Source organism: Antedon mediterranea, chromosome 4 (assembly GCF_964355755.1).
Source record: "Antedon mediterranea chromosome 4, ecAntMedi1.1, whole genome shotgun sequence".
Lineage (NCBI taxonomy): Eukaryota > Metazoa > Echinodermata > Crinoidea > Comatulida > Antedonidae > Antedon > Antedon mediterranea.
This window is the reverse complement of record NC_092673.1, coordinates 30,410,006-30,430,037: the sequence shown is the minus strand read 5'-3', so window position 1 is coordinate 30,430,037 and position 20,032 is coordinate 30,410,006. Positions and strand designations below refer to the sequence as shown.

Here is a 20,032-nt window from a genome sequence, read left to right as displayed (position 1 = left end):
CCTTAGCCACCAGTGCAAGCTCGGTGGTCTAGAACGCCAGATCTGGAGCTCACAGGTTAGATACCTACACGGGTTCTCAATGTACTTAGTATAAAGTACAAATTTCGTCAGAGTAGAGCAAAACATCTGACCAATTATATAATTATAATTATACTACAGTGTAGACTGTATCTCAGAAACCACTAATGTATTTTTGTATCGTTATTGTACAAACGTATTCTATGCCTATTTCAAGCTCATTGTACTTAGTTTAATCCACAATTGCGTAATTATGATTAATAATAAATAATATATAAATATTTAATATCTATTAATATTACTTTAAAGTATAATTGGTATGCCTTTTTATATTCTAATTTAGGAATTCCAACAAAACTTTGATTTAGAAGTAGTCAAATCTGGAAATGTTGATGTAGTTGGTTTGAACCATATTGTAAGTTAAATAATTTAATATGTACCGTATACAACTGCCGATCGGCATGTCATGAAAATCACGATTTCGTGTATTATCTTTAATATGACAACTAAAATGTAGAAACTTAATTTGTTATTTTTTTTCATCTAAGTACAGTATTATATAGCTTTATCGCTTCTTGCTTTGTGGTGCGGTTCCACAGATGTACCTTGTGAAAACATCTTTCCAAAGAATATAAATATATCATACTAATGAATAATCCGCGATTATTTTCATTGGGGATAAAACAGATGGAGAATAAAGAAGACTTAAGACTAAAAGTCACATTAAATATATTTAATATTATTTAACTCCCAAAATCAACCATGCGTTACCAGCATTCGGTGCCATTGCCGACGTATGTGGTGTCCACCGCATGGGAAACCATTAATGTTCCAGATGTAATCATGTATTGCTCCTTCTTCTGATTTATTCTTTTGCGTTTCATACTGGTTACAATGACACAGCCCCGTTTTGATTACATTTTTTTTTCAAGATACAGACACAATATAATCATCTCTTAATTTAAATTCATATTAGGTGGTAGTTAGAGGAAAGATTGTGGGGTATAATTCAGATCTTAATTCCAATCTTGGAGCAACAAAAACTCTTCGTATTGCTATAACGAAAGATATGGTTCCAAATGCAAGACTAATCATATATGCTTTTGTCGATGGTAAAGTTGTATCTGACTCTATATTATTGGATATTGCGGAGGAATGCAAATCACAGGTTGGAGTTTATTATAAGTTTATCAATTTTTCTAATTTTAAATATTTGCTTCATTTTGAATTTACAATACTAACAAATGATGATGGCGGCCGGCGGCGTTGGTGTTGTTGGTGATGGATGATAAATGATGGATAATGGTGGTGGTGGTTGCAGATGTAAAGAGGAAACATTTGTTTAAATATATTATTTATTCTCTCAGTAAGAGATTTATTTGTTGGCTGCTCGACAAGAATACCCCCTAAAGCTTGGTTCCCACTAGAACGTAACGCAGGGACGTAAACGCAACGTAAAGCTTGGTTCCCACTAGAACGTAACGCGAGGACGTAAACGCAACGCAAGCGTTTTAACCAATGACAAGCGAAGTTATAGACAGTTAGCAATCACAAGCAAATAAGCCATCGCTTGTGATTGGTCAATTCACTTGCATTGCGTTATGTCCTTGCGTTCCGTCGTTAGTGGGCTAGCGACGCAACGTAACGCAGCCAACGCAACGTAAGAAAATGCCCTTGCAATAATTGTGTTTGCCCCCGCCTGCGTGAAATCAAACCTTTTGCAGCATTGTCGGTTTAGTGGATCTGAAAGTAGTGTGCCCGCCACACCAAGCCTTGATCCACACCTGTGCTTACTCCCCCTTCATTTACATACGCTTTACTAGACGATACAGCTATCGAGTAAAACATTCATTCTGTGCGTGTAGTAACATTATTATTGTTATAAAAATTGTTTTAAACATCTATTCCCAATATTCTATTGTTTATGATCTACAGTTAAGTATTGAGGTGAAAGATGCAACTCTGTCACCGCGAGAAAATGCCAAGTATATAATTACCGGTGAGAGTAATAGTAGAGTAGCACTGCTAGCTGTTGACAAATCTGTCTATTTCCTTAAGGACTTCCATCGTCTAACAAGAAAAAAGGTTTGACACAATAATAGTTTCTCCTGTCCTAATACAATTATAAACATTATCAGTTTCTATATTTTTTTCGATTTTTTTTCTTCATCAATCTCCAGTTCCAAAACCATTTTCCCTCACTCTTTTTCTTTTCTTATCCATGAAAACTATGAAAATTCAACCTGCACATTTCCATAAATTTATTACGTTGTCGCTAGATGTTCCAAAGAATGGCGAAACTTGATCTTGGTTGTGGACCAGGCGGCGGGGCAAATAGTAGAGAGGTATTTGAAAATTCTGGTTTGGTTGCCATGACGGATTCTTATCTATATGGAGAGTTCCATGTAACTGACGTTCGAGACGGTACAAAAACATTATTGTTATTACTTTAAGAAATACAACTACTACCACTTTAAAAAGATTTATTAAAAAAAAATAGAATTGTTATATAGGGGCCTAAAATAAAACCTGTGTAAAATAATGTTCCAAAAATGATATATTCTCTGTTAATTGTTAGTTAAATTTTAATAAAGTCAAAATTATTAATTTTTCTATAATGTAGGCTATGGATGTCCATCGAAGTCACAAAGGCGTAAGAAACGAGAATTAGATGGTAAGTGTACATATTGTGTGTATGCCAGAAGCTTTAAATTAGTATTTTCTTACTAATAATAGTTACTAAAGCGTGGTTCCCACTAGGACGCAACACAACGACTTAAGCTTGGTTCCCACTAGAACGTAACGCAAGGACGTAAACGCAACGCAAGCGTTTTAACCAATGACAAGCGAAGTTATAGACAGTTAGCAATCACAAGCGAATAAGCCATCACTTTGTGATTGGTCAATTCATTTGCGTCGCGTTACGTCCTTGCGTTGCGTCGCTAGTGGGAACCACGCTTTATTGACGCAAAGTGCTGTATTGCGTAATCACAAGTGGGAACCGACGACGCAATAGTGCTGCAAACATCGTAGGTTTGATTTCACGCAGGCGGAGGCAAACACAATGATTGAAAGGGCATTTTCTTACTTTGCGTAGATTTCGTTACGTTGCGTCGCTAGTGGGACCCAAGCTTAAGGTAAAAAATACATCATTTGGTGGAAAAGCAAAAACCTTTTTTTTTTCAAATATGACAAAAATAAAAAAATACTTATTACTTTAAAGATGTATTGTCCTCCTGAAAAAATAATTCTTTAAACAAAATGTTGTTGAATATTCCATTTTAATGTAACATAATAGTTATCCACTTTGACCACAAATTTTATCGAAAAAAAATGTATTTACTTGACAAAAATGCAATTTAAAGCAAAAAATGGTCAAATTGGCTGCCAGCCAATGGATTTTTGGTTAAATTTAAACATTTATTTTGTCATTTTAGAAATGAAAACATTATTTTTTTTCGGGTTTTTTTTCTATGGAAGTGATTAACTTTATTAAAACTACAAAATAACATATTCAAGTCTGATTTTTTTAATCTTCATATTTCATGTTTTTGGGGGACAATACATCTTTAAATGCAAGTGGATTCATACCCACGTATTATAGTATAACGCGCGTGCATCCACTTTGAGCTTTGAACATTTACACTCCGTCATATGGCGTATGTGGGTAAAGGTAAGGTTTGCCTTATGGTCTAGGATGCATGTGTCACATGTGACATCGTTTTACAGAATTTGCCTATGATACTGGTAAAATTATAAATACATTACCGAGAATCGGCTAAACGCTGTGTCATTATTTGATTCAATAAGTATGTTTTAATTTAAGAAAACCAACAATCGTGCTATGATGAGTATAAGATGAACGAAGAGTTATGTTCAGCTTGTGAAGACGGTTTTATCAAAATCCCCAAGAAGACATGCGCACAACGAATCAAGAGATTTAGCAAAAGAAAGCGGATAACCGTTCCAGAAGAAATTGGAGATCCGCCAAATGTACATCTTCTTGACAACGTAGTTGTAGTATTCTACAACTGTTGTGCTAGTAAAGAAGAAGAAAGAAATGCAATTGCTGGTAGAGTTGGTGGCGATGATGAGGTAAAGATCGTTGAGAGTTTAGAAGTTATTGCCAGAAGTTATTTCCCAGAAACTTGGATTTTTGAAGAATTTGATATTCCGTACGTAAGAATACTTTATCAGAAATCGGGAGCTTTCGATTTGCGACGACCAAGGACCGATGATCAACCTAAGTTAGGCCAGTCGATGTGTTGTCGGTCGTCCTCTGGACCTAGAAACCATCAAACCTGTGTCGCCGAGGAGGAGCGAGAACCACGTCTCAATGTTCACACATGTCGTACTGTAGTAGTGTAGTTTGGTCATATATGTCGTCGGTCGTTGCAAATCGAAAGCAAATTTAACAAGCTACGCATTTTACTGTATCTATACACCAGTGGTTTTACTGTGACAGGTTTCCTCTTTTTCATCTCCTAGTAAAAGCGGAAAGATAACCAAAACCCCATCTGTCCCTCACAGTATCACCAACTGGATTATACAGGCTTCATCAGTGTCAACTTTAATGGGAATGTGTGTAGCAGAACCAAGAGAGATAGAAGTTTCAAAAGATGTATTTATACAGTTAAAGATGCCGTATTCAATCGTCAGAGGCGAACAAACACAAGTCCAAGCTACCGTGTTTAACTACAAAGATACAGACATCACTGTTAGTATATTAAATAAATGGGTTTAGCGATAGACTTATAAATGTATATGTCCATGGTTTTGCCATTGGCTTAATGTAGGTCCATGGTTTAGCCAAGAACTTATCGTTGTTTTTAACACGCGTACAATTACAACATTGACATAACCCTAATTATTTTGTCAGCGGTAGGTCTAGATAATTCATTTTTGAATGGTTTAAAGATGTATTGTCCCCCTGAAAAAAATATTCTGAACACAATTGTTGTTGAATATGCAATTTAAATACAACATAATAGTTATCCACTTTGACCAAAAAATGGATCGGAAAAAAATGTATTTATCCGAAAAAACTGTAATTTAAAGCAAAAAATGGTCAAATTAGCTGCCAGCTAGCAATGGGTTTTTGGTTGAATTTGACCATTTATTTTGACATTTTATATGGTAAAACACAATTTTTTCCGGGGTTTTTTACGGAAGGGGATAACCTATATGAAAACTACAAAATAACCTATTCAAAGTCTGATTTAATTAATCTTAATTTTTCATGTTTTTGGGGGACAATACATCTTTAAGCTTTTCACTTGGACGCAACTCAACGACGTTGATTATAGTCATTAAATGATCATTTTATGTCTTACATTGCCAAAATTCTATAATTCTGAAAAATATATGCTTAACTTACTATAAATGCATCAGAAGAAGATTTTAGTCGTCACTTCATATAACCTATACTTAGTTTAAAATATAGACTGGTTTACGTAACCTTTATTTATTATTTTTATTTGAAGGCAAATGTGTATATGTATGGTTCAGAAGGCATTTGCTCAGAAAGTCCTCCAGGAGAAAAGGGATCTAAGCACCAGTTGACAATACCAAAGCACGACGCAAAGACGACCTATTTCAACATTATTCCACAAACTGTTGGCAGTCCTACGATTGAGATCAACGCCTACACTATTGACGGAACTGACGCAATCCGTAAAAAGATTCTGGTTGTTGTAAGTTTGCCTACTATTGAATACTAATAAGTACAGACAATTATAAGTGTGGAAAAGACGTAGGCCTAACATTAACATGTAACCATGCTATAAATTATTTACCTCCGCCAAGGAGGTATATGTAATCGGTAGCGTGTGTTTGTTTGTTTGTTTGTTAGTTAGCAGGATTACTCAAAAAGTAATTACAAGATCTTTACCAAAATGATCAGACAGATAGATATGTGGTCAAGGACCATTCTCTTAAATTCTGGGACCATTTGGGACCACAGTCCCAATTCTGGACCACTTTTTAGTATACTTTTTCAGACCTGCTAGTGTTAAAAGATAGGACAGATTTTTTTCAAAAGCCGGCGAGCAGTCTTAAAGTAAGAAGTAAACTAAAATTACATTTTCTCGAGAACTACTTGCCAAAAAAACTTCATTTTTATACAAGAGGCAAGAGTTATAATTTGTGATTTGTAATTTTAAAACATAATTTGATTTAATGTGCACGTTATTTGATGCGCGTAGTTTAAAAAACCTATTTCTTTTCAAATTTACTCGTTTGATTTTCGCATTGCTGTTCCATTGTTAGTCAACTGAAGCTATTGTTAATTGAAAGGCTTGTTACATAACCATTACACCAAACTCGCATACACATGCTTATAGTGAAATTAGCCTAAATCACAAACAGCATTAAGACACACACAAATGTATATATATATTTTTTTTTACCGGAGAAATCTTATGTAGGAGAATTTTACAGTAGGCGGAGGTATGCACTCTCGGAGTGGCTTTCTTGTTATCATTGTTATTAGAATCGACTATTAGAAGAAATACAATGTATTGATAAATGAACAGTTGTCACTCTTGTATTATACAATTTGTAAAGCTATGTCTACACTATCAAACTAGTTTGACAAAACAAGTTTGATGTGCCTAAACATGGTAGTGATATGGCCAAATATGGTAGTGATATGACATCATCATCATGTCCATATATGGTCACATCACATAAAGTTTGATAGTGTAGCAGAGCGTAAGATAATCAAAACAAATTTTAAGTAAGGAATATATAATCTCCAACTTATTTCAAGTAACTAAACCAGATTTAAATGTATTAATAAAACTGGAATATGTTGGAACGTGCTGTAAATCTGCATACACAATACTTAGTTTAAAGTGATCGATATGTTTTTGTATGATTTAATTATGGCAGCACGAAGGAGTTGAAAGGTATCATTCTAAAATGTTGCTGATTGATCCTGCTGGCTCACGTCCAAGTGGAATAGAAACCGGAGATGTAGAAGAACCTGATCAACCCCTACATAACGAATTCCCATTTAAAGCAGAAAGTGAGTACAGTATCTATCTATCATTTTGTTGAGTGTAGTTATAGCTTTATTTTCGCCGTGAATACTAAATTGGTGAATTGTTCGAGTAGAGATATTAATATTTGAAATTGTAATTCTTTCTAGAAGAAAATTGCACGTACGGAAGAATTCAGAAATTTCACAAGAGAAGTTAATGCGTATGCGCAATTTGAACCAAATACCCTTTATATGTTCTCTGTTTAAACACATTACACGTATTTTATTTAGACGGAACCTACTTGCATTTATAACCCATCATTACACATACATCACACATACATCAACTAAAGCTTGATTCCCAAAAGAACGCAACGCATTTTCTTACGTTGCGTAGGTTGCGTTATGTTCCGTCGCTATTGGAACGTTACGTTATGTTCTGTCTGGCCTAGATAGACTGGAACTGCTCCGATACTATCAAGCAGTGATACGACCAGTTCTCGAATATGCCTGTGCTGTTTGGTCCCCGAGTTTATCCAAAGCACAATCTGACCAAATCGAACATGTCCAAAGAAGAGCGTGTAACATAATATGCCCGATGGTACCTCGTATGCTGATACCCGCAGATACCTTAACATCATCACTCTATCTGAACGCCGCGAGAAGTTGTCAAGAAAATTCTTTGATAAAATGAAAAAAAAAGATCATATATTACACTCTCTCTTACCTAAACCTCCCACACACAACCATCAGCTCCGACGCGTTAGATCGTTCACCCTCCCCAAAGTCCGGATACAACGCACAAAAAACTTCATTATTTCCACGGAGTTTTCAATGATTGGTGAATGATCAGTAGCTGAGTTATGATAAGCAAATTGTGAACCTCTATTGGTTTGTGTTACTGGATGTACTATGATGGCCATTGAAAGACTGATTTGTGGACTATGATATATTTTAGTATTACTTGTTTGGACTGTGTTATACTATGTGTTTACATATTTACTATTATATTTATGTCAACTTCATCACTGCTTACTTGATGCAATAAAGGAAATAAATAATAATAATAACACCACTTGGTTGAATTTCCACTACGACGCAGGAACGTAAGCGCAACGCAAGTGATTTGACAAATCACAAGCGATGGCTTATTCAAGTTTCGTTTTTTTATTGGTCGACTCGCCTGCGTCGCGTTGGCGTCCTTGCGTTGCGTTTTTAGTGAGAACCACGCTTCGAAGTTGATCAATTAATTTGTATGAAAATATTGTCTACAGCAAGTCGTAACTTAGCAAACAGTGTGCAGACGGACAGCATGAATATATCAATTACTGACTCTAATATAATACCAGGAACAGAACAATGTTTCATCACATTTTTTGGTAAGTTGAATAACAACATACATTTGTAATGTGGGAGGTGTTTTTTGATTCTGCATTATATTAATTATCTTGTCCGCATAGCGCTATGTCCGAAATATTTTTCAATGAATTTCAAAAGCAAATTGAATAATATAGCGATCATATACGATACACTGTTCATGATTCTGACAAACTAGTCTAGGTTCTAGACCGAAATTAATGAAAAGATAAATATTTTGGCACAAATGGCGTTTCAAACGTATAATTCATTCAATCTTTATCTCTGGTCCAATGAAAGTAAAATTACTTATACTACTTACTACAACTCATCTCAATTTCGGAAAAAAATCGAAACGGCGACTGGTAGACTAAAGCTTGGTTCCCACTGGAGACAAAACGCAAGGACGTAACGCAAAGCAAGCGTGTTGACCAATGACAAGCGAAAGTTTGAATAATTACAAAGCTTGTGATTGGTCAACTCGCTTACGTTGCGTTTACGTCTTTGTGTTGCGTTCTAGGGGGAACCAAGCTTAACATAAAACAGACAATAAATAAGTCTACTGTAAAACGTACACAGAAGTAAATGTTGTATATTTTACTCCTCTTTGCATGTTTCAGTGGATATTATGCATTTAAATGCATCTACACCCAGGTCGTCCATCTTTAACTATACCATTTTATCTTCCTCTTATTATGTTGATGTCCATTGCAAGACTGTATTTAGCCCATAGAACATGACATTTGTAAATGTCATGTTATATGGTCTAAATAAATAACAACAAAATAGGTAGCTTGTGCAGTTTGCTGATATCCTCTCGATTGTAATAATTATGCAAAAATGATATTATATATATTGTAATTATATTACAGGTGATGTTATGAGCCCTTCTGTAAGTTCAATAATTGAAGGGTTAGACCCTGGTTCGTTACTCGGTAAGCCAATGGGATGTGGTGAACAGACCATGATGTTTATGTCAGCTAATGTTTACACGATGTTATACCTGGATAAAACCAATCAAATCACCGGCAAGTTGGAAGAAAACGGCTTCTCGAATGTAGAAAAAAGTATGTATAATTGTTTATTCAATGTTTCCATCAGAGTACTAGGTGCATTATTTTGGTAGAACCTACAGTCCTCACAAACCTGGAGAATATTAAGAATATTAACTAACAATAATAGATAATAATCTAATTCTATAGCGATCTAAGTATTAATTGTGAAAATAGTATACAAAGCCATTTATTTATTGGGAAAATATTATTTACACTAGAGCATATGTTTGTTTATATCTAATACTGAATTACAAAATGAACACAAAATTAATTAATTGATTTATCAGCCATGAGGTTAGAATGTACCAGCTATGTTATAACGCTGTTGATTTGTCTTAGGTTACCAGAGAATGATCACCTATCAAAGAACGGATGACGGGTCATTTTCAGCGTGGGGAGATCGTAGACCTGGCAGTACTTGGTGGGTAATTTTTTTCAGTATGGAAGAATTTATTTTTAGTAGGTAGGCGATGCAGAAAAAAAACTCATTCGTAGGTAGGGTTAAAACCCGGTAAACATCGACATCCAAAGCTACAGCTACAAACCATTCAACTACACAGACGTGATAGAGCGTTTTTATTAGCGTATTGTAGTCATTTTTACGTCATACTTCAAACATAGTTAATAAAATACAGGAATCTATACAGCATGAATAGGCTAGCGGAGTGAATATTTTTTTCCTATCCAATTAAGGCAGAAATCATTAATAATTCATTCGAATAATTATTTACAAAATTAATTTACATAATATGGCACATTATAGAGGGCGCTATATAAGTATGCAGAGAGATTAACAGCGTTTACCAACCGAAATGTTTGGTATAGTAAAGGCTTTAACCTATTACACTGGAGCCCTCGGTTTTTTTTAAATAGTTGAGAGAGATTATTTAGAGAGTTAGGTTTAATATATTTAGGAAGTATATCAGCTATCTTGCAATTCTTTATAATAGAAAATAATTAAGGTTATGAATTATTCATGTTTTCTGCCTTAATTGGATAGGAAAAATGCTAGCGGGGGTGCACTTTGTGGGTTTTTTTTTTGCAGGTCTTAATTTGAAGAATCACAATTATTGTTTTTGAATATAAACAAACCTATCTAAAGTTACAACAAAATGTAATATTGAGTAAACTCTCATTATTTTCAATAGGCTGACGGCTTATACGGTTAAAGTGTTCTACAACGCGCTTGTACTACAAAGATATGTTAACAGTACAATCCTTTGTAACGCGTTTAATTTTTTTGAAACGCGATACGTGGATATCGATGAGGTTGAAGGTCAGGGTAGATTCTACGAAAACAACACAGTTATTCATAAAGATATGGCCGTAAGTGCAACGATAAAATGTAGCAGTGAATTGTTTGCAAATGCAGTCGATCTATTTCATTTTTTATTTTATTTCAGTATTTAAATTCCATAACACAAATACTTTTTACTTATTACCTTTTTTTAAATTTACTCCGGCCTTGTTAAAAGAGAACTCTATCATGGAAAAATTTTCTCCATTTAACATTCATTTATGTACGGAAGAGCCGTCAGATTATTATTTTATTACTTTTCTCCAATTCATACAATATGACTTTATATTTCTAGGGTGGAATCAGTGGTGACATTATGATGACCGCATTTGTTGTCACAACTTTGAAAAAATACAACCCAAAATACCTAAAATATAAGCCTGTGGATTGTGGTGTGGTAAGTATCAACTACTCCAACATTAAAGATGTATTCCCAAAACAAGCTTTGAATCGGCCATTTTGAAGTTAAATAAAGTCATTCATTTTCGCCGAAAAACCTACAAATAGTTATATTGCTTACAAAAAAAACCAGTTAAATTTAAACCAGAAATCCGTTTCCTAACGCAATGGGCTTTGTGTTGAATATCAGGGTTTTATCAAGTAAATATGTTTTTAGATCCAATTTTTTATCAAAGTGAATAACTATAATTATTATGTCAAATTAAAATGGCCTGTTCAACATTTTTTTCTCCTTAATTATTGTTCAATTGTTCAATATACAGTATCCCTTATATTATCTTTGTTGCTCCACAAACCAAGCTTGGTTTCCAGTAGAAAATAATGCCGCAACGCAACGTAATGACGCAACGTAATGACGCAACGTTTAATATATTTCACTTTACGCAATCGACTTAATGTCTGCCGAAAGCAACATTCTGCGGAAAGTTGAATAGTTTCTGCTTGCGTCTAACGGCACCGTGTTTACACAGTTGGTTCCCACTTGTGATACAATAAGTGCATGTTCCTACGACACTTTGCATTGTTACGTTGCGTCTACGTCGCGACGCGTCGTAAAGCTTGGTTCCCACTAGCGACGCAGCGTAACGCAACCTACGCAATGTAAGAAAATGCCCTTCCATATTGTGTTTTCCCCCGCCTGCGTGAAATGAAATCAAACCAGCGATTACGCAATACATCACTTTGCGTCAATACGTCACGGCTAGTGGGAACAACGCTTTATTACGTTGTGTCCTAGTGGGAACCAAGCAATGAACAGTGTCGTACTGTACAGTTTCTTAAACCGCAAACCGCCACCTTTTAAAATTACTATTTTTCCTCTTTAAAGAAAACTTAGAAAGCACTTTGTGAGCCAGAATACTTGAAAAGTATTGTTTATTTTTATTTGCAGATTTATGATGACAGAATTGCAAAAGCTATTTCGTACCTCGAGGCTAATTTTAATACTTTGGAAACAGTTTACCATCGTACAGTCGTAGCATACGCATTGAATGTGGTAAACAGTACACTTAAAGATGAAGTATGGACCAAAGTGAAAGAAGGCGCCTCGTTTGATACAGTTAAGGGCCTACGTCACTTTACAATGAACTCAAAGGCACTGACGGTCGAAGCAACAAGCTATGCGCTGTTGACTGCTGTCCACAGAAATGAGATTAGGTATGCAAACGGTATGGTGAATTGGCTGACGGAACACAGAGACTTCAAACGCGGGTTCAGTTCTACATCCGTTAGTATTATGTTTTTGGTTTGTTTGTTTGTTTGTGTGTGTTGGGGTGGGGGTGTGCGTGTGAGTAACCTTTCTTTATACTGTACATATTTTAAATCCACTTCTTTTCTATTTTTGTAATGGCAGCTTTCCACTTTAACATTATTTCCATCGTTCTTAACACACACATGACTTACTTACCTAAAGAATGGTGTTTTTAACTCTCAAAATATAAAAAAAAATCTCCAACAACATACTACAATGACGATTTTCTTTCTTTCTCTGTTTTATTTCAATAAACAATTAATAACTTCTTCACAACCATTTTGTCTCGCCCAACCTCCTTGAATGGCACTTAAAAATATACAAATCTATATAAAACTTTTTTTCTAATTTCGTTCTTTGTTTAAATCAAAACAACAATTCTTTTTTCATTGATTGTTGTTATGGTACTCCAACATATGACGTACTGCGGATAACAATTGGGGTTATCCGCAGTTTTGGGGTGTTTTTCATTTAAGGACACTGCAATTGCTTTTGAAGCCCTATCAACGTATGCAAGTGAAACCTCAATTGCGCCTGTTGTTATGACGTGCTATGTAACTTCGACATCAACGAAAAAATACGAGGAGAGTGTAGATATTGACAGCAAAACATCAACCTTATCACAAAGAAAGACAGTGAGTGAACACTGCATAGGCCTATGTGTAAACTAGTGTATTAGTCACGTCAATTCAAATGTTAGAACCAGTCCTGAGTTATACACTTGAGTTATGTAGGTACATAATAATGTTTAATTCATGTTGTTTCAGTGTCCTTTTGACGGTACACTGATCATTAAATGCAAGGGAGAAGGTGTTGCCCAGGCTCAGGTAAGAGAGATTATTATAATTAGCCAAGTCGATTAATATTACATTTCAGGGGCGAGGTTGACGGATTGCCGTGTTGTAAAGATGCGTGTACAATTTGACACTTGAAACGCGTCGTTTATTTTAGGCCTACTGAAAGCAACAATTTTGTCTGTTAGGTTGAAGTTATTTACAATACTCCAGCTGCTACCCCAGGAGAAGAATGTGCATTTTATATCTTTGCACAAATGGTACAATTACAAGCAGATCCCAGCTCTGAAACCAAACGGTATAGATTGGAGGTTGCTGTTAAGTAAGCTAATTGTTTTTTTTTATTTATTAAAACTATTAAGAAAGGTGTATAGAAAGTAAAAATATATTGTTAAAAAAGTAGTAAAAATATGTTTTGGTTGTTTTGCAATTAAGTTAATTAATATCGGATCACTGTATTTGCATGTCCCTTACTTTTTTTACCTAACTAATATGATACAATTATTAGATATCAAAAAGAACTAAATGGACAAACGGATATGGCGATTGTTGATGTTGGTTTATTAACAGGTTTTACTCCAGTACAGAGCACATTGGATAATGTAAAAATTTTTTTTTTAAATTAAATTTCTACCTTATTCTTAAAAGATGTATTGTTCCCCAAAAACATGAAAAATAAAGATTAATAAAATCAGACTTTCAATAGATTATTGGTAGTTTCAATAAAGTTAATACCTTTCGTAGAAAAAAACCCGGAAAAATGACAAAATAAATGGTCAAATTCAATCAAAAATTTGAATATGTTTTGCTTTATATTAAAGTTTTTTAGGTATATACATTTTTTTTTTCGAACCAATCAAAAAATTGATTTAATAATGACATATGCTTACGGTATAATGATGTTTTTTCTAGTTCCAAACGATATAAATCGGTTATCTTGCAAAAATACAAAATTTAGCCTACTTGATTTAAGTATTGTTAGGTATTATTATTTGTTGTCACTATGCTACATGTTATTCGTATTAGTGCTAATAATGTTTCCTTTATTATTTAGCTTGTAGATTCTGTCGAGTACCCAGTAGAACGATATGAGAATGTCGACAGAAAGGTTGTATTGTATCTAAAAACAGTAAGTATGTTACCTTTATTTAGTAAAGATGAGATTACATGGTCAATTCTAAAGTGAAGAAGATTAACAAATAAACTTCCGTGATCGTCGAAAACCATACGGCGCAACAGATCGCTTTCCGACGGAAAGAAGCTAACCCACTAGAACGCAACGCTACGACGTATTGCGTAATCAAACCGACGACGCAATAGTGCTGCAAACATCGCAGGTTTGAGTTCACGCAGGCGGGGGCAAACACAACTATTAGAAGGGAATTTTTCTTTCGTTGCATATATTACGTTGCGTCGCTAGTGGGAACCAAGCTTTATTTTGTATAAAACAACCAGTTTCTTTGACTCACGCCGAACATTTTGTTTTATTTATCCATGTTTATTTTGTTATATTTTCGGTGACAAAATGTTTTTTTCTTCTTCTTATAATTTGTTTGCAGTTGACTTCAAACCTAACAACTCTTCCTTTTCATGTCGAACGAGAATTTATAATTGGTAATGCTCAGTCAGCTAGCGTCACAGTTTTCGATTACTATTTCCCAGGTAGCTTTTTGTTTTTAAGTTTCGTTCAGGCAGATATGTGTATTAATTCATATCGATGAACTAAATGAATACTATTATAACCTATAACTAACTAGGCTAGCTAAATAGGTTACCTAACCTAGGTAACATCGATTAGGAATGCACATGTTAGCACTAATTGCACATATCTTGAAAGTACATGCACATTTAAAAATCCCTATTTGGAGAAGTATTCAATATTGGCATAATGGCAATGAAATTAGTAGGTTTTTCTTAATTTTGTAAGCTGTTTTATTTATTGAAATCAGTCTAGTCCATCAAGTTACTACGAAACTACACTATCACGGAACTACATTATCACATCACTATATTGAGGAAGTTTATTATGTTTTATTGTTTTTAACAGAGAAAAAATGCACTGCATTTTATAACCCATTTGACGATCAAACTGAATTGAGACAAGCTTGTGAGGGCGATATTTGTGTTTGTGCGTCAGGTAACTATACAATAGATTGATTTTCTTATACAAAAGAAAACTGATTATCGAAACGTAGTTGATTATCTTTAATTAATTATCTTTCAATTACTGTAGCTAGATTTTTAAAGAAAGCTTTTCATTTTGTTGGTATTCGTTTCCGAGCATGACCATCACGGTTTGATTCCCAGTATTCAAGTGTACGTATGACAAGCCATGTGTGCCAAAATGTTTATCTTTTTACCTATATTAAGCCGAATCGCCGCCTGGAACTCCTAACATGTGTCTGTATATTTCGTTACGCTGCTAGGTGCTTGTCCAATTTGTGGGAGATCCGAAGTAGAGAAAGCGTCGCCTGACAAACTTGAAGACCTGGCTTGTGGATCAAAGAGTGAAATCGATTATGGTAAAAATTCAATTTAGGAGTAAAATGTGGTTGTGTTATAAAAAATGCTGAATGTATTCGTGTAATAGAAAAACATTTGTATGAGACGACTATTCCATTCAATGATATGGAGTCAAGTAAAATAGTCCTCATCCGAGAAGACTCCTTCTACAACCAGAACCATGGAGCGAGTGAGCCTCAAACCCTTGCCGATGTTATGACTACGGTTCCACTGTCTTAACTACTCACTCATTATGTTAATTTTAAAAATTAATTATTGCATATCATGACCGATCTAGAACAGTGAATAGTAATTTTTGACAGACCATGTGGCACGAAAGTTGTTCTTCGTATTTTGGAGTCAACTTCAGATGTGAAGACTCTGCTCCTGCGTCTCTATGCGCTGTGGACTTAGATGTTACCTTTTCAACAACATTCTTCTCCCCTAAGGGTCACATCGTGTCATCGGCAGCCAACTACGGCGGCATTTTCGTCTGTCCACGACAGTGTGCGTGTGTATGTGTGTGAACTAGTACACTGGGGTAACCCCCTACTCGTATCGAAAGATGTACTAGGTTCTCTAAAGTGCACACGAGCAATATGCATACACTGGACCTACGGTTTATAGTCCTTATCCGAGAAGACTTGTTCTACCACCAGAACAATGGAGCGAGTGAGGCTCAAACCCTTGCCATGTTATGGCTATGGATTACAGTTCCACTGTCTTAACCGCTCGGCCACTCACTCCTCACTGTTTGTAGTGAGTGAAAGACAAACTTCATAATATCATTTACAAGCACTAATCAAAAAGAACGAACGACAAAAATGAGGTGCTCTGAAAAGGCCAGTTGTCAATTACGTCTTTGTTTTTATTTACTAGTGTTCGAGGCTGTTGCTCTTTCCGTTGATACAATAAACGGCTTCATTACTCTCAACGCGAATGTTAGCAGATTAAAAAAAGGTACGTAGTCGTACCGTATACGATTATCGGCATTTCAACCGGTTTCTCTGAGTATTTCCAATATTGACATTCCGTAATTTAGCATATCATGTAAATCATGTTATTCCTGTACCATGTAAAGGTTACGTTAGCTTATATAGGTCAGTATATATAGTATTATAAATACTAGCCGGTCAGCTCCTTATGGTATTGAGCAGGATTAGAGTTCTCTCACCTAACGGTGTTTATATAGATTTGGAGTATGGGACTCCTAAACGTCCTAACATTCTTTTCTGAACCTCTCTTTGTCTTTTTAGGCAGCGATCAATTTGACGAGGTGAGCGATACTGAAGGATCCCCCCGCCTTTTCATTATAAAGAGTTCGTGTCCAGGTTGTGACGTATTTAAACTTGGCCACAAGTATCTGATAATGGGCAAAGATGGTATTTCCTACAAAGAGGACGGTAAAACTAAGTAAGTTTTTTTTTTTCAAAATTAATAATCACATTTATAACCATAACCATTTATAGTCGCCGTTTAATTTAAGAGAACAAGTTACTCATTTCATCACTGGTACAGTATAATCAGAGTTCAATGAACTTTTCAAGATTAGTTCTTTACCCGAGTGAGTTGGTTTCATGTGCCCAGTTATCGCTAACTTAACCCTGGTAAATAAGAGACACCTTCCCTTTTTCTTGATTAAAACATGTTGCAGCCCGTAATGCTCCTCTACAGCACTCCGCATGATTAGAAAAGCAACAATGTGCAGATAGGAAAATAAAATAATGAATAGGCCTAGTATATACGGTAATACACGTAATCCTATGTTTTATATACCCTAAAATGGAAGAGCCGTAACATTGATGTCAAACAACCACACATGATGTGTGTACTGTATTGCGCTATCGATGTCCAAAGAGATATATTTAAATGAATTAAGATTAATCTGATTGATTTTGATTGATTGATCTGGGCATTTAATTTTCTGAAACATCAGGTGCTTTTCCGTTGAGTTAACCCAAACGATAGTTACAAATATAAAAATATATGTCTTTAATTTATCTATCATTTACATTCATGCTTATAGTGTTACCGTATAAGGTTCTTGTAAATTAGACTCTACACCTTTAGTTTAAACTTTTTAATCTGGTGCCTATGAAGTCAAGTTTTCCCACAAACTTATTTTGGCCACTTTCAACATTCTTTTTTTACTCTATATATATATATATATATATATATATATATATATATATATATATATATATATATATATATATATATATATTATATATATATATATATTATATATATAAGATTTTTTTCATTTCATTCACAGATTGAAATATTTGCTAGATAGTGCTAGCTATATCGAGAAGTGGCCAATAAAAATACGAGGACAGGAAAATAAGAGAGGTCGGAAAATCAAGAAATTTAAGAACAAAATGTTGGAAAACGGATGCGTCGTGTGATCAAGCTACTCGGGAAAAAATGATTGAATAATTGTTTGTATTCCCATTGAATTAACCGTTCTTTTAAATTAAATTGCATTAATTTGTTTGCCGTTTATATTACTGCTGATTATACTCATGAACCGTGTAAGCGATGAAAATCGCCGATTTCGCCTAGGTATATTATATTAAACATTTGATGATTGTTGCTTACACTGCATAGAGATATTTATATCATAATAGAGGTACATCGTCGCAAGTGAGTTGACCAATCACAAGTGTCAATTCCGATTATCCATCATGCCGTGATTGGTCAAATTACTTTACGTTGCGTGGAAACCAAGCTTTATCAAGAATTCATAATAATCACAAAATATAATATAGGGTGCTTTCGAAACAGGCGACGCGGCAGTTTGCGAAGTGCAACGAGCGTGCAAATGCATGCGAACACTTCCGTGAACCGTTAAACACAGGCAACGCCAATTGGCGTTGCCTGGATGGAGCCAAAAACGCGGGGCTGTTATGTAATTTCGAAAGCCCTCTAGTAGACCTATATAAGTAAGGGTAGGTAAGTATTGTATATAAAGATCATGTATAGAAATTAGTTTTTCCATGTTTTGTGTAGTGGTAATGAGGCTCGGGGCAGTCATCGACTAAAACCCCACCCCTAATACTCCGCCCGCATTATTTTTTTTCCCTAAGCAATTAAGGCAGAAATCATAAATAATTCATTACTTTAATTATGTTCTATTCTAAAGAAAGACCTCGAATCGAGGGCTCCAGTTTAATAGGTTAAAGCCTTTACCACTATACTAAACATTTCGGTTGGCAAACGCTGTTTACACACATTATTTAATCTCTCTGCATGCTTATATAGTGCCCTCTATAATGTCCCATATTATGTCATAATTATTCTAATGAATTATTCATGATTTCTGCCTTAATTGCATAGGAAAAAAAAATAATTCAACCCGCCCCTCCACCACCTCCCCATGTACGGTAATTAATTTAGTTTGTTAATTTTTCATTAAAACATATATAACGTCTTCATCTTGCTGTAATACAATGTATGTTAATTAATGTATGTATACTTTTTATTATTATTACTCGGGGTACCCGAGTCTAGGACTTACTCATTTTCTCCTCTTCCATCTGGACACTATTGAGTAAAAAGTGCAATTTTTAAAGTACTACTCCTCCCTTATTCGTTGTAATATTGAGCTGGGATTTGGCATGAATATACTACAGGGACATGTCCTCAAAGCTATAGAGCCATATTTTTAAATTTCAAACCGGATGCAGCCATATCATGTCTCAAAGATCGTACCGTATAGCCGTATTTGGTAGAGGTTATTGATGTGTTTGTGACGTCACATCAGGTCATATGACGTCATTACAGCTTCTTTTGCTGTTTAATTTGTTTAATTAAGAAGCCACAATGTGTGACACACACCACAGCGTTATGTAGTTATATGCGGCTTCTTGGCGTAGTGGTTATCACGTCTGCTTAACACGCAGAAGGTCCTCGGTTCGAGCCCGGGCGAAACCTTGTTTTTTTAACTTTCGAAGATGGTACCGTATAGCCGTATTTGACGTGTATGTGACGTTACATCCGGTCTTATGACGTCATTACAGCTTCTTTTGCTGTACCCCGAGTATCGCACATTCGTGCTTATTAGAATTGCTTAACAATAAATCCTTTAAAATAAAATTGTTTCATTTACATTATTATCTGACAAATTGTTTGTTTAAAAGTAAGTTGTAACTTGTAAATTACCCAAAAGGTGACATAATTTACATTTATAAGCCTAAACTGAAGACAAGCGATCGATTTTTTTAATTCAAAATATTTGTGCTCAAATTGCACAATGAACTGCATCCGTTTCTCTTATGAAATGCGTTGCCTATTGAAATCCGTCAGGCAACTTCAGTG

General features: G+C 35.0%; 2 protein-coding genes across 2 annotated transcripts in view; both read left to right on the top strand.

Moving 5' to 3' along the window:
- Positions 1–2,109, top strand: part of LOC140047766 (complement C5-like) — an 11,161-nt gene extending 9,052 nt beyond the window's left edge. The window contains exons 11-13 of the mRNA XM_072092801.1: positions 362–433; positions 995–1,192; positions 1,954–2,109. Coding sequence (XP_071948902.1) covers positions 362–433; positions 995–1,192; positions 1,954–2,109 — 426 coding nt within the window. The remainder of the gene's footprint in view (positions 1–361; positions 434–994; positions 1,193–1,953) is intronic.
- LOC140047251 (complement C3-like) lies at positions 1,978–20,032 on the top strand. The gene is made up of 23 exons (XM_072092154.1): positions 1,978–2,442; positions 2,642–2,692; positions 3,845–4,193; positions 4,507–4,735; positions 5,502–5,711; positions 6,910–7,045; positions 8,275–8,379; positions 9,229–9,423; positions 9,751–9,832; positions 10,560–10,737; positions 11,004–11,105; positions 12,057–12,392; positions 12,893–13,051; positions 13,184–13,243; positions 13,399–13,532; positions 13,719–13,812; positions 14,265–14,339; positions 14,770–14,872; positions 15,258–15,347; positions 15,637–15,732; positions 16,592–16,672; positions 16,969–17,125; positions 17,988–20,032. Exons 1-23 carry the CDS (start codon positions 2,298–2,300, stop codon positions 18,118–18,120), a joined length of 3,300 nt encoding a protein of 1,099 aa, XP_071948255.1. The 5' UTR covers positions 1,978–2,297; the 3' UTR covers positions 18,121–20,032.

Bases quoted from the DNA above. Each gene is read 5' to 3' on its own strand.
- LOC140047251 (XM_072092154.1), top strand. From the start codon at position 2,298: ATGTTCCAAAGAATGGCGAAACTTGATCTTGGTTGTGGACCAGGCGGC. The intron at 13,052-13,183 runs GTGAGTGAACAC...ATGTTGTTTCAG, and splicing joins CCTTATCACAAAGAAAGACA to TGTCCTTTTGACGGTACACT. The intron at 16,673-16,968 runs GTACGTAGTCGT...TTGTCTTTTTAG, and splicing joins TGTTAGCAGATTAAAAAAAG to GCAGCGATCAATTTGACGAG.